Source organism: Gadus macrocephalus, chromosome 21 (assembly GCF_031168955.1).
Source record: "Gadus macrocephalus chromosome 21, ASM3116895v1".
NCBI classification, from domain to species: Eukaryota; Metazoa; Chordata; class Actinopteri; order Gadiformes; family Gadidae; genus Gadus; species Gadus macrocephalus.
This window is the reverse complement of record NC_082402.1, coordinates 8,921,297-8,936,745: the sequence shown is the minus strand read 5'-3', so window position 1 is coordinate 8,936,745 and position 15,449 is coordinate 8,921,297. Positions and strand designations below refer to the sequence as shown.

At 45.2% G+C, this 15,449-nt stretch overlaps 1 protein-coding gene across 1 annotated transcript; it reads right to left on the bottom strand.

Moving 5' to 3' along the window:
- Positions 1-714: 714 nt before the first annotated feature.
- rad51b (RAD51 paralog B) lies at positions 715-14,362 on the bottom strand. Its single transcript, XM_060042528.1, has 9 exons — positions 14,107-14,362; positions 13,902-14,015; positions 13,619-13,723; positions 12,973-13,109; positions 12,696-12,815; positions 12,307-12,490; positions 8,812-8,854; positions 6,616-6,734; positions 715-2,600 (listed from the first exon to the last, which is right to left on the bottom strand). Exons 1-9 carry the CDS (start codon positions 14,188-14,190, stop codon positions 2,481-2,483), a joined length of 1,026 nt encoding a protein of 341 aa, XP_059898511.1. The 5' UTR covers positions 14,191-14,362; the 3' UTR covers positions 715-2,480.
- Positions 14,363-15,449: the final 1,087 nt, after the last annotated feature.

Sequence of the window (15,449 nt, the reverse complement as noted above, 5' to 3'; positions counted from 1 at the left end):
TGAAGAATTGCTCTCATCGCACAAAACTTTCCATGAGCGCGTGTGATTCATCAAGAGACGAAATGGTCTGGGGGGGGGTTCACCGAGTGTCGATTGGCACTGTAATGAGCAGAGGGTGGGGTGGGGGTACACGGTCAGTACTGTGTGAGACATTTATTGAGTACATTTTTGTATTTTTTACGGCCTGCCGCAGATCCCCCCGTTAATTTGTGTCCTGGTAGCAGCTGTACTTCTGGGTCTGTTCATTTTTTTATTTGGCACATAAGGAAAAAAAGTAATTGTATGCAAGTCATGGACAAGCTGTCAGAACTCCACTAACATTTGCTTTCTGAGCCTGTGGTCGGCTATACCAGATCTAGACTGCAAAAGGGATACAGGTGAAAATGGAAGACCACCCTCCATCTCTGCAACGATCCTTTATATCAAGCATGGGGTCATAGCTGGTTGAGGGATTTCCAAGATTGAGCTAACCTTGGGTTCCAATTCCTGTAGCAGTTCTGCCTGTTTGTTTTCCCGAGCAACTAGCACTAGGATTAGCTTCTCCAATATACATGATATGATTGTTCTGTGCCGCTACTGTAAGTGGCTTTCTTTGCAATCCTCTGCCAAGAGACCTAAGTTAGCTTACAGACCAGAAGCTTCAAGCAGTCAAACCTCCATCCATGCCCAGGTATCGGTGGTGGACAACTGATGCAAGAAATGGGTCACCGGAAACTATCACACACACACACACACACACACACACACACACACACACACACACACACACACACACACACACACACACACACACACACACACACACACACACACACACACACACACACACACACACACACACACACACACACACACACACACACACACGTCCTGGCCACGTCACTCCAATGGAGATCTCATTATTCATTGGTCACAAACTGCAGATGGAAGCAGGTGGTGTGAGCACTCTCTTTCTCTCTGCGTCTCTTTTTCCCCTCTCTGTTTGTCTATCTCTCTCTCCCTCTCTATCTCTCTCCGCCTGGCTTTCTCTCAGATTCTGATTGAAAGGGCTAAGCACAAACATGGAAATAAGGACAAAATAATAAAAGTCAAACTTACAATAATATACACATTTCAATGTGTATATTATTGTAAGTTTGACTTTTATTATTTTGCACATTGAAAACTAAGACTACAATATGAGATAATGAGGTAATGGTCGGGCGAGGATTGAGTGTCTCAAACTACCTCCTGTCTTTCTGTCTCTCTATTTTTCCATGAGTTATTTCCATATGGAGATTTGCGTGTCCTCAAAAACAGCTGTGTTGTCATCATCGGACATCTGCTGGAGAGGTGAGCTGTCTCCCTGGGAGCGACCGCAAAACGACCCAAAACGAGTTAAGATCCAACCCCCCCCTACCACCATCACCAGCCACGATTCACAGTAACCCCTAAACTTCTATTTTTTTTTACATTGAAAACAATGGATACAATATGACAGTGAGGAGGGACAGGGAAGTAGGCATTTAGCATGACATGTACCATATGCCAGGAATTTTAACCTGTGGTGCCGACGAGGTGAATCAAATACATGGTAAGTGCAGTGCCGGGTCGAGCCACCCAGCCAGCATCATCATTTGAGCCAAAGTGGTGAGTTAACACTATGGCGCTAGCCATCGGGGATTGAAAATCTGCGTCGACGGAGCGGTGGTCACACGCGAAGCTCGTTGGCTTCGGTGGGGCAGAGCAGTACACCCACGCGCACACCGCCCAGCGTTTAACACATCCACGGTGACGACTGATGCACAAATGGTGGATAGGCTGCCGTTGTCCATATAAGTGAGGCCCTTCGTTATCGAACATGACCATCCAGGACCAGCATGCACTGGATCTGGATGGTTGGGCACCACGCCAGCTAACCTCACAGGGGTCGGTTTGGACTGGACGCGTGTATGCTGACCTTTGTCTGTCCATGTTTGTCAGAATGTCAGCCTCAGTAGTTGGTGTTGTAGGATTCATAATAGGAAAATAAAATGCATAAGATAAAATACATCTGTGGTAAAAGGCCTCATTGTTGTATTGATATCAAACGTTGGTGTCCCAACCGGTGGGTTTATAAACTGTGCACAGATGTCACACTATAGGTGGATGGACATCAAAATGGTCTGTAAGGGTCAGAACTGAATCTAAAGTAGTATACTGTAATGGGTTAAAGGCCAAGGGCAGAGTTTTACACAAATTGTGTATGAATGCTTGTGAACGGTTTTCCCCTGAAAAGAGACAAGCCTGATCTCAACGGAACTTGATCTGTCCGAAATAAATAAATAAATAAAGATATAACATACATTATATAATATAATACATATAAATAAAGGCAGACAAAAATGTCAATGCCATGGGAATTTAGTGACACAGGTTGGCCAGTGCTTTCTCACCCTACTTCTTTCCCTCTCTCTCTCTCTCCCCCTCTGTCTGTCTCTCTCCCCTCGCTCTATGGAAAATCACAGTTGTTCCCTTGGCGCGAGGAGGCTGTGGTACTCACCGTCCAGACAGATGCCTTCCTTCTGGATGGTGTAATTCAACACAGCGTAGGGAGCCACTGGAGACTTGGCTATCACTATCTGAAAAGACAGGGGGGAGAGAGCGAGGTGGAGAGAGAATAACAATAGAATAAAAGAAAGAGAGGGTGTAAAAGATCAGACTTCGGAAAAAAATATGGTTACTTGGGAATGGGAGGCAGGAAATGCCGGTTTGTTCACAAGGTATCAGTTACCCGTGGTTTATAATGATGTTCAGCACTTTACAGCAGTTAACGACGGTTTACTACAGTTCACAGCTGAGGAAATAACCAACCAATCCTGCTGTGGTGAAGGCATGGCCTGCCCTACCATGCCTGGTAGGCCTGATGATGGCGTCTCTCAAAAAGGGCTTTCTGCCTAACAATAACCCTAGACCTAACTAACTAGTTGTGCTGCCTAAACATAACTAGGTCGTTTTGTTGCTTAAACCTAACCATGTAGTTATGTTGCCTATACATAACCCAAGTAGTTGTATTACTTAAACCTAACCAAGTAGTTGTGTTGCTCAAACCTAGCCAAGTAGTTTTGTTGCTGAAACCTAACCAAGTAGTTGTGTTGCTTAAACCTAACTAAGTAGTTGTGTTGCTTAAACCTAGCCAAGTAGTTGCGTTGCTTAAACCTAGCCAAGTAGTTGTGTTGCACTCATCAGGCTAAGCCAATCAAAGGCAGAGGAGGGCGGGTCATGTCTTCGTCATAGTAGGAATTCGTAATTTTTGACTACCTTGACAACTCAACCCAAGCAGAACTAAGAAGTTCACTAGGGATCTCACTAAAGGCGCCAACACTTCTCCACTGCCTAAAGTGTGATCGGAATCCACATAAGAAAAGCCACCACAGGCAGAGTGCTATCTCTCCGCATGGCCGGCCCTGAAGAGGCTCTCTGCTGCTCTCTCTCCTGCCCGGTCAGAGCAGAGCGAGGAGAGCAGCGCTTGCCATGCGCACCGTGGTCATAAAACTCAAGGCCGCAGTCATGTGAAACTCGAGAGCCCTGCACGTTCCAAAGAAAAGAGCACTGTCGAGGAACCGTTTTCATGGGAATTCCGGGAGTTCAAATGCATCAGGCAATGTCGGTTAACTAGCGAACCGCCCTGTCTGAAGTACTAAAACATGATTGCAATTAATTTCGGAATCCGGAGATGTGAGAAATTTTCTTGTTAACGGCTGAATATTTGAGTCCCGACTGGTTATTTTTTCCTAGATGAGAATCAATAGATGAACAGTCCTTGATGAGCAGCCAACTGCTTGCATACGAGCCGGCTCTCTTGGGGTTTCAGAGAATCTTTGGTTAAGAATCTCGTACCAATTGTAGAGAGCACAGACCCGTGTCTGCATTACCCTGCATTACCGATTTACGTCAAACCCAATCGAATGTGACCTCGATCCTTCATCATACATATATATATATATATATACAGTTTGTGTGTGTGTGTGTGTGTGTGTGTGTGTGTGTGTGTGTGTGTGTGTGTGTGTGTGTGTGTGTGTGTGTGTGTGTGTGTGTGTGTGTGTGTGTGTATATATATATATCATTCCTTCGCATTGCAGACCGTGGGTTCGATTCCCTTCATTTCTCATGTGTTCACTATCCCCCGGCTCCCTTTATGTGGTTTCTATGTCATCCATCTTCCATCTGCGGTTTCTGTGGAACCAGCATCCCTCGTTCCAACACAGCCTGTTTTTGCAGATTAGCCTCCCTTATGTGTCGACTCCCAAATGTTTGTGGATTTCCATTGTCAATATTATGTTATGTTTGCGGCCTGTGTACATTGCAGCGGTGGTTGACCATAACAAATGAGAGCACATTTGGACAATGTCATGATGATTTTATCATGGGACAATTTCTTACTGCTGTTTAGTCAGTTTAGCAGAGGCTTTGTGCGATGTTGGATGGCGGCTGCATCAATGATAACAGTCAAGTCTCTAACCCCCCCCCGCCCCCCCAGTTATTATAAACCAATTCCCCTTACTGCACCGACTGCAGAATCCTCGCAGTCTTGATGAGGGGGCGTGAGGAGAGGGAGACGTTGAGAATGACCCCCATCGCTGAGCTGGCCCCAGGGTAATGGCCCCGCCCCTTTCGGAAGGCGCTGAGGCCAATTGACAATGGCTCCTCCCCTTTCCCCCCCCACTCTGGGTCATAACCCGTTGCAGATGTCTCGAAGTTTGTTGATTTCCAGCTAAAAATACCCGGGCCTGTGCCCCGTTTCACAGTGGATTGTGTTACCTGCGGTGTGTAATCAGTTATTTAGGCTAACCCCGCTGGATTACGGCGAGTGTGAATAACGAACTCCCGGCTGGGTTCAGCGCGGTGAGCAGAGAGTGCCGTGGGCCTCGCGCCCAACCGTCTATTTCCCGGCCGCAAACATGGCAACGTGTCATTAATGTGACGGAAAGTTACCCCCCCCCCATTAACCCAGTGTGTTTAAAAACCTTTCAGAAACACCTCAGAAATGACTGCGCTGCGTGTGTTTCAACCGTTATTTGAGTTATTTGTTGTTTTACGTTTTCTTTGAATTTCCATGAAAATGTGATTATTGAGATCCACTTTTCAACAGGATTCCTCAGGACTTCGCCAAAGTTCAACGCAACTGTAATCTATACGCACCGCGTTCCATCGGTGTAGTTTTTCACTGCCTCCGAACCGCAGAGCGGCCGATGTGTGGTCAGGGCTTTTCACTGGCTGTTGATAGAGGAGTGTCTGTTCTATACACACTCTGCTATTAGATAGCATGGGTGCTGAGGTCGCAGGAATTCAAAAATCACACGAGTCCATACTGTTATTTTGGAAAGCAAAGATGTTCGTAGCGGGCAACACGCCTTGCTGACACGGACAGAATCTTTTTTTCTTTAGCTTTTTTTAAATCAACACCAAAGTTAATAGTGTTTCGGCCGCGATCGTGTTGAAACAGCCCTCGAGTTTCGGTTACAGTAATATCCTGAGGTGGGTCGTGGTCGGGGCCCCAATCGAAAAAAATATCTAAATAAAAGCCCCATATGCTGGTGGAAATACCTCTGGATGGTCAGTGACTGTAGAGTCAAAATAAGAGTCTGGAGGAAATGGCCTGAATTCACCAGGCTGGAGAAGCTGTGTTGGGGTTTTAGTCGGTCATGCGGGCCCTATAGACCTGTAAGACTGGACCTGCATGGTTCCAGTGAACCGAGCGGCCAAGAGTCAACAATGAACTTACAATGGACCTGCAGTTGTGGTCCGGCGCTTTCCTTTGAGGCTATTTTTCCCCAACAGAGGTGTGTGTGTGTGTGTGTGTGTGTGTGTGTGTGTGTGTGTGTGTGTGTGTGTGTGTGTGTGTGTGTGTGTGTGTGTGTGTGTGTGCGTGTGCGTGTGTGTGGGGGGGGGGGGGGTTTGCAGTGCAGGTGGGCAGAGAAAGAAGCAAGGAAAACAGGAAAGGAAGAAAGAAAGAGAAGTTGTTTTTCCCTGTGCCGTTGACCTTAGGGAGCGAGAGAACCCTTCCTCAAACCTCGATTGGCCTATTGGTTCTGAAAGCTCCCCTTTAGCGATTCCAGGTTCAATCTAGACTTTATAAACAGATAAATTCCCAATAACCTGGGAGTTTGCTCGTTGTGGAACATTTCTGGGGAGAGGTAATACAGGATGTACAGTTTTAGAAAATAAGAATCCTCCCCAGAGTTTGGAGTCAGCCATCTGGATTTGCGATTTAGGCAAACTCAAGGGTGAAAATAATGAGTGAAATCAGCTGTTTAAGTGTCTGGGTGGAGGCAAAAACCCGGCAGGAATTCCGCTTTCTGGAGCAAATCACTATTACTGAAGGGTCTGGGGCTTTTGTCTTTTCAAAATAAATGTGTACAAAATATAGGTGTCACACAGAAGTGACCTGTATGAAAAAAACATTCCCACAAGCCACCTTGTAGGTCATTAACATTAAGACGTTCAATAAACCTACTTGTGTGCAGTACTTGTGTGTACTCTGGAATTATGCAAACTCAGTATATTGACCAATAAACCATTCAACTGAAAACGGCACCTACAACAGATTCAACAGTCGTCTACATGTAGGTGATCACGCTGACGGTGAAAGCTCACCTGTCGTTGGCGGGCGTCCACATACTGAACGATAAGGCGTGTGTTGACGGTGTGACTCCATGTGTTCCCCAGCGCTGCAATCACATACCCAGAATCCCCTTCACCTGGCACGCCACCACCTGTTGGGATGCCAGCCACAGGCCAATTTAACATTAAAACGCTACCGTCCAATGACATGGTTCATTTGATCATTTATAAAGTACTATACATGCACTTCAAATGACAAAAAGTTAATTTTTGGACACCTGAAAAACTTTTTGGGACGACCTTAAAGCAACAATTTCAATCTTTATGGCGGCACCTATAGCAAAAAACAAAAAACAGTACGCCATAAGACAAAGCGACTTGAATAGCGAGTCTCTTGCGGTACGACTGCCACTCTGACTGAACATCCATTAATGGGTGATGGAGAGCCCGTCACTAATTCCATTGCTTGTGAGTTGAATGCCTGGCGGGAAAGTGAGTCATAGCCTGCTGATGAAAAACACTATTGTGCCTTAACGGACATTTCTTTTAATTAAAATCTTTCAAGATCTTCGAGATTGCCAACTTAACGTGTGGCAGGATAAATCATCAACCAATCATATAAAAGAACATGTTTCAAGTCACCACTTTCATACAGTAAATGGATCAGCCTCATATGAAGCCTCCACATGCTCAACACAAAACAGAAGTGGCTAGCTAGCCGCTGGCTAGCAAGCAATAGGCCGGCAAACAGCTGGCAAGCAGTAGGCGAGTGAGCAACAGGACAGCAGTAGGTTGGCTAGCAAGAAGCTAGCTTGCAAGCAGCTGGATCGCTTGTATGTTTGGTCAATATTACACAATCCCTAAAGGATTTGATTAAATTCCTTTCCTCCCACGCTTTGTCCTGCTAATGACTCGTTTTTTCTTGGTAATAGAACGCATTAGGAGAAGTAGATATGCTCTGATTTCTCCATTTCACGTTGTCTCCAAGTTGACCTCCTATGAACTTGTATTTTATAAAAAGGCAGGGCTGCATGAAGTCAGCCCTTGGGGTCCAGTTAAATCCACCTCAGCTCTCGCTAACCCAACGGCATCTTCTAATCCTCCCTTTGTCTGCCCACACATTCTCCCCTGGCTGAAGTTTACTTTAGCTTTGTTTGGGTTAGCTTTGCTTGGGTTAATTTAGCTTGGCATAGTTTAGCTGTGCTCTTGGGTGTTGGTTAGTTTAGCTTGTGCTGAGCTCGTGCGGCTGCACAGATCCTCACGGAAAATGAAAGTTAATAAATAAAAACCTATCAGCTAATGAAAGGATAAAAGATCAGTTCTTATCCGGTTGCTATCATTAAAGATTTATTATGATATTATTATCGCTATAAGGATGCATTTTTTTAAATGGAATGTGCCAGATATCAGATGGTGACCCATGCAGTTCCAAGTCTGCCAACTAAAGTCCACTCCCTCAGTCTCTCCAAAGTAATTGCTACAACACTGTAAGTATCTATCATATTTGCAAAGGCCGGGGCGTCAAGTATTTGCAACCCTGCCTCTCATAGTTATTTCACTGTACATTTTGACTGAACTTCGTTCTTTCTTTCATCCGTCTCTGGTTTCAATTAGCCAGCAGTCATCCTCTCCAGGGTTTCATTGGACTGAACTGAATGCTGCATTATACGTCCAAAAGGTATACAAATGAAAACGGTGACATTTTAGTTTCAACACTGCAGTGTAGTGGCTGTCCTCTGCAGCCAGCTAGGGTACAGTTGGCACAGGGCTAGGCAAAACTGGGCCAAGCTGGGTTCAAACCGGCTGAACTTGTTGGAGGGTTTTCACCAAAAGCAGGTCAAAGAAGCTGGCTCGCTCCACCAGATTAAACACTGGGAATCAAGGGCCAGCCTCAAAGAAGGACTTGTGGCATGGTGCCTGACGACAGAGAGGCATGGGGGGATAGACAGAGAGAGGGGAGTGGGATTGAGAATTCCAGCATAATGATGCAGCATAAGGGAAGCTACCCTTAGTAAATAAGTGTTTGTCATAATCCCTACAGTGTGGCTCAAACCGCACGAAATAACCACACATGATTAATCATGATAAAAACTTTTGGCAACTGAACATAACGCAACCTTGCACAGCCCAACCTTGCACAACACAAGTTAATGAAAATTATCCCAGTGCAACTGCAACTAGCGCAAGCCTGGTGAACCCACAATATCTGGAAGAAAATTACTAGCTCACCTCCATTTCCAAGGTATGTCGTTATCTGATTGGTCAGGACAACCTAGACAAAGAGATAAAGAAAATGTTTTAGCCATAATATGGTGGTCGAGGTGAGTTAAATAAATGATCAGGACTTTTCTAACCATTTCAATCAATGTCTCTTCCACTTACAAACAATCACAACCAATGGCAAAGACCGCTATGGAAAGTGTGTGTGTGTGTGTGTGTGTGTGTGTGTGTGTGTGTGTGTGTGTGTGTGTGTGTGTGTGTGTGTGTGTGTGTGTGTTTCCATGTTGTTGCATTTGACCTGGAAATAAACCTATTCTTGACTTTATGTTCATATGTAATTTCATTTTGGTAATTCAATGAAAAATTGTCACGTGCATTGGCAGAGCCATGTGCTCTGAAATACATAGGGTCCTGACTAAATACACCATTATTAGGCCCTTAATAATTACAGTTTCATGGAAATTCAAATAATTCAAATATATGCCGCAAAATCGACTATAGCGCCCCGGGCAAGAGTCACCATGGCAACAGTTGCTATAGTTGTGGAAGCTATTCATTGGTCCAAACAGTCGGAATCCTGCTGTTGTTCTGTGACTTTGATGCAGACTCCATTCAAGCCCATAGTTGGGAGGCGCGTTCGGGGACTGAAAAGGTGTTTGTGCACGTTTTGTTTTTTTCTCACCACCAGAGTACAAGTCTCTCTGTAATCTGCACAAAGCGGCGAAGCGTGTGATGAAATATTGTATAACGCACTCTAAACAGCGCCATGACAACGCTAATCCGCCCGACAACAGCCTCCTCCTCCCGCTGCTGCTGTTGTACAGGACCGCCTGATGGACGGCTTGTATTTATACAGTACCGCTCATCTGCTGGAAGGCTGCATCAGGGGGGCCGGGGGAGGCAGCGACACACACACACACACACATGGATGCACCCGCACACATGCAAACACTTCTGCGCACACACACACACACACACACACACACACACACACACACACACACACACACACACACACACACTTCCTCACTCCCAAGCAAACACCCAGTCTGCATCTTGTCAGGACAGATCTCTTCCCTGATACCAAGAGTTGAAGGGAGGGATACAGAAAATGGGGAGAAAATCCGCTGTTTACTTTTTCGAGTTCCAACAGCGCCCCGCCGCACCACAAACATCCATGTGCCAAAACATTGGCAGAGCTGCGGTGGTTCTGGCCGAGGCGGTAGAGCCGTGTAGACACAATAATGAACCAGAGAGCGAGAGAGAGCGAGCGAGAGAGCAAGATGAAGTGACCCGGGCAGTCTGCAGAGACGGAGAACAGGAGCGTATTTGAACAACAGCGGAGGGCATCGCCGAGGCCCTGTTGCTAAGATACGCCAAGCAGCGGCCTTGAGACGTGAACACACACACACACACACACACACACACACACACACACACACACACACACACACACACACACACACACACACACACACACACACACACACACACACACACACACACACACACACACACACACAGAGCCCAACCCGGTGCTGGGATTAGGCCCAGACCAACCCCACGCATCTGGATGTGTGGTTGACTTGGGCCTCAGTAGTGAAGTCACAGAGTGGAACGACTACAACCACACTTGAGGAAAGAAAACTAGAGAACCGACTAGTACTATGATTCTTATTGTGTAGTAGCTGGTTGGGTTTAATTCCTGCAACAATCCTGCACTAATTGATTGAATTAGTCAAATCAATCCGCCCACTTAAATACAAAGAAGCTCCAACATCGGTATTTGCTTGCCTTCAATTGTTCTCCCTTCTGACTGACTTAAGTCAGGATAGTGTGGTGGTTAGGGTGTTGAACATCCAGCCGTAGGTTTAAAGATTCATATCCCCACATTTGCAGTCTACCTGTAGGCATCGATGAGCAGAACTCATAGAAATTCTGCAGATAAGAACGGACTGCATAATGATTCATAGCAACGAGTAAACTATCTTGAGTGTGAAGTAAAGGGATGCAAGAACACACCAGTGGCAGAAGTTGATTGTGTAAAAACGACTTGTATGGAGGCTGCACAATAGTCAAAGTCGAACTTACAAACATTTTCATAGCTCAAAATGGGGTCAAAGGCCATAAAAAGTTGGGTACCACTTTCCCTAACCGCTACCTGTTCAATTCACTGTTAGTTGCTTTGGATAATAGCGGCTGGTCTCATTAATGAATACATAGTGAAATAAAGCACCTGTGCCCAATGACAACATTCAAATATAAAGTATTGAACCAGAAACCAGAACACTGCTGCAGCTCCCAATGACTGATCTCCTCTCAAGATGCTTGCAATCTAAACTAACTTCAGAACAAAACAATGTTGATTTATAGCTGGCCAGGGTTAAACGGTCTGCTATAAATAAATAAATAGTCTACGTGATTTATATTTTCGGATGGAGTACATAGCAGTTGTGGTTAGGTTTGTAGATGTCATTTGAGTTGTATCTGGAGTATATAGATTTCTAATTGAAGTGAATTCCTTTGAGGATGAAAAAGTTCACAACATCAATAAATTCCTCAATAAAGAAAGCAGACATAACCACTGTGTAAATGCTATCTTGCCTGCCCCCTTCCGTCACAACATGGGTATTGCATTTTCAATTAACAACTGCATGTAAAAGAGAGCAGCAACTAGGCTACAATCTACTGCTGATGATTCTTAAATATGTGCCCACGGAAACAAAGGTAATAATTATGTTAATATATTATAGCTTTAATATCCTCGTCACAACAGCAGATTTAAATGCTGTACTAAATTGGAAGATAAATATATTCAGCTGTAGGCAGAAATACAGTATTTGAAAAGGGACAACAGGGACATCTAGTGGGCTAATGTTGAAAACGAATAAATGTGATGGTTTACTTTTACTAGACTGGGTACCCCCAGCCCATTCTGCTGGCAGATTCTGCTGGCTGCTTCCGATCCATATTTGCGGGAGCCAATCACCAAGCTGGCTTTCCCCCTGGCTCGCTATTGGCTGGTTTAACACAATGACGACATGGAGGCGACGACAAGCAGCCAATTGCATACAGAGTCATTCGAACTAGGACCATAGATCATGCCTGTTGTGTTGAAGAAAAATGACAGCAGCCTCCCCAGACAAAACTGCAATCTAAGATTGAGCTTGGTCTGGCAATAGCCAGGCTAATGGTTTATGTTAGCCCACCGGAATGAGATAGGCAAGGGTTAGGATTAGGGTAAGGGTTAGGGTGATGAGATGGCTCAAAAAGATAGATAAAATAAGACGCTCAGCATTTTCAGCATTTACGCTCATCTGAGGAATTATTCACAATAAGACCTATTATTTGCATTGAATTCCTCATTAATTGTAACCACATTATACTGTCATAACAATAACAATGCACATCACAAATAAGAATCCTCACCTAAAATTTGGCAAGCCCTTCCCGTCACAGGCAGAAACGGGAAGGGGTTCGCTTGTGAAGAGCAACTAAACTCACTGGGATGTTGAACTGGTGCGCCAGGTACTTGAGGGTGGAGGCCTCCTGAGTCAGCAGGTTTGAGCGGGATGCTAGGTTACCCGGTAGGGTGGTGTCAAACTCTTTACGCACTACCGAAGCCACCGAGTCCAGGATCACCAGACCCGCCTTGGTGGAGATAATGTCCACCTCCAGTCGGTCCAGCCTGGAGGGATGGACCAATCACAGGACGCAGGACAGAGATGGAGATAGATGAGAAATATGCAATGACAATTTTTTGAAATGTGGGAGAAAAGAGGGGTAAAACAGAATGTGCCAGATGAATAACCACAAACAGAAGATGAAGGAGAGGACATGTACATCATAGAGTCCTGGAGGGAGGAAGGGTGGTAAGGGGGGGCAGGGGTTACCTGTTGAGAACGTCCTGACATGTGAGCTCCCTGAAGACGTGGACCCGGCTGGCCATCTGCAGAACCCGCTCCCTGGAGGAGAAGTGTTCTGGGAACCGCGCCTGGGCCATCTCCACCAGCCTGACCCCACCCAGCACAGAAGAGATACATGTTTGAGTCCAGTCAGCTTTATTCAAGAATCCCCCTCTGTATATAGAAATCCAAAATCCCTTGCTGGTTCACTTTGTAGTGGACAATATCAGGGTGGGGGGGGGGGGGGGGGGTGTACTTCTCTGACCTCTCTGCACTGAAGGCCGACTCTGTGTCAATGTAGACCACGCCGGCGTCCAGCCCCCCCAGAGCCCTGGGGAGGGTGGCGAGGACGCTGAGCATCACACACATCTGGGTCTTACCGCATCCTGATGGACCCGCCAACTGGTGTACACACACACACACACACACACACACACACACACACACACACACACACACACACGCAGATTAGGGGTTCTTTATTTTTTTAATGGAAATAATCGAATTCAAAAAAGTTCTGAATCGAAATTGAATCGAGAACAAATAAATTGCAGTGCATTGATTAATCGATAATTTACCCAGCCCTAGTATACACACAATGACTTTGTATTAATTTAGATTGAAAGCACTGCAATTACATTTTGTATATCCTCATTTAATTACCATTCATTATTCAGCAAATTTTAGATGCCTGGATCCCGCCCCCTCACACACACACACACACACACACACACACACACACACACACACACACACACACACACACACACACACACACACACACACACACACACACACTCACATCCCGTAAAGAGAGGAGATAACTGCTTAGCGTTACGACATGTTATGTTATACGTGGGATGAACAAACACAGACAGATAAACATTGTGAGACAGTTTGAGAGTTAGCACCTCGGTGATGGTCCCCAAGGGCAGACCTCCACGGAGGAAATCGTCAAGAGCGGGAAGAGACGTGGAAAAAAAGCTCTCTGACTTCGGCTTCCACAGCTCCAAGAGCTGATAAATAAATCAAAGAAAAGATAAATACAGGTGTACACTACGAGTGTAGTTTTGACAACTGTAACTAGCATTTGAATACGTTCGCATGAATACTTTCGTATATCCTCTTTGGCAGGACGCCATAGAGATACAGAGACGTCGTATCTCAAAGAGAGAGAACAGTACAGAACAGTACCGTTGTAACTGGGGGCGCACAGTGTTGGCTGACAGATCGCATCAAAGCTAAGGCATTTTGATAGCTCAGTCCCGCAACCCGCATCACTTCCAGCGGGGTAAGGGACAGGAGATCCTGCCGAGGAGACACATTTTAGTATACACAACATCGGGCTTGATGAGTAGCCTACTTCATAACTTTATAAGCTAGCCTGGGGTTTGTTTACCTTGCAACTTTCCACATGGTGACGATTGAGAAGTTCACATAATTCCTGCGACACACCCGCTCTTCTTAGTTTTTTACTTGCCATGTGTTCGGTTTTTCCTTAATGTACAGCTTATACAAGATAACGCTGGATAAATGAATGAAAAACTAGAGTCAAACATTATCGACAATCTTTAGCAGTTCCGTCTCTCAGCGCTTCACAGTTGGCCGCGGTGCATTTTGGTCAATGTAGGCAATTGCTGAATTGATCAGCGCTACACGCAGTTGGCTGTTCTTTCTAACTCAACATATTATCAATGGAAAAAATATTTATTATATTAGACACAATGTACTATCTTCCATAAATTATTCAAAAATGTATTATAAAATAGTTTAGATTGACTTAAATGTTGTTTAATTTGTGTGTGTGTGTGTGTGTGTGTGTGTGTGTGTGTGTGTGTGTGTGTGTGTGTGTGTGTGTGTGTGTGTGTGTGTGTGTGTGTGTGTGTGTGTGTGCGCACGCGTGCACTGCACGCGTGTGTGTGTGTGTGTGAGAGAGAATGTCTGTGTGTGCTGGGGAGGGAGGGAGTGACAGAGAAAAAAGAGGAGGCAAACTGTGGGTGTGTAACTGCCTATGTAGGCCTATTGGAACATATGGAGCTCTATATAAGCATGAAATATGAAGGTCCCAGTCCCACTGTACACTGACCCTATCAGATTTATCGGATACCGACCCTGGAGGAGAGACGGACCATTGTCTGGCCTCAGATCCCCTGAGATACTGAGACAAGGCCAATGCTGCAACCTGCAAATAATACTTTTCATTGTAGTCTGCTTAACAAAACTATGCAAAACATCAGTTTAAACATAAAAAAAGTACACAAATACTGTAGATATGAAACACTCTATAAAAAAAAGTAGTCATCTCAAAGCCATGACACGAACAGGCCTGAGACTGCATTCCTCAGCGGCCCAGGCCCAGCCTGGGGTTGTTTATGTTAGGCTTTGTGGATTCCCATGGCCTGTATGTCTCCAGGGATCAAACTGGGCTACCGTGGAAAGTACATCTCCCATCATGGTTTCCATCTTTGTTCAATTTGTTTATAGATGTTGACTCTAGGCTTGAGAAGGCGAGTTTTGGCCAATGCGATCGGATGGAAATACATTTGTCTTGGATGCAAATCAAGAGCCGCTGAAGTTTTATAAGGGGCACATTGAGCTTACTAATTTATTAGAAATAACAAACTAGACTTTAAATGCGGCTGTTCGGATCCTCACTTGATATTGGTGAATGAAGAAGTAGAACTCTAGTTAGGCCCTAGATTATCTCTGTTAATTAAACTAGACTCAAGTCAATGCATGTTC

Bases quoted from the DNA above. Each gene is read 5' to 3' on its own strand.
- rad51b (XM_060042528.1), bottom strand. From the start codon at position 14,190: ATGGCAAGTAAAAAACTAAGAAGAGCGGGTGTGTCGCAGGAATTATGT. The intron at 13,724-13,901 runs GTACTGTTCTGT...TTTATTTATCAG, and splicing joins GTGCGCCCCCAGTTACAACG to CTCTTGGAGCTGTGGAAGCC. The intron at 6,735-8,811 runs GTGAGCTAGTAA...GCATCCCAACAG, and splicing joins GACATACCTTGGAAATGGAG to GTGGTGGCGTGCCAGGTGAA.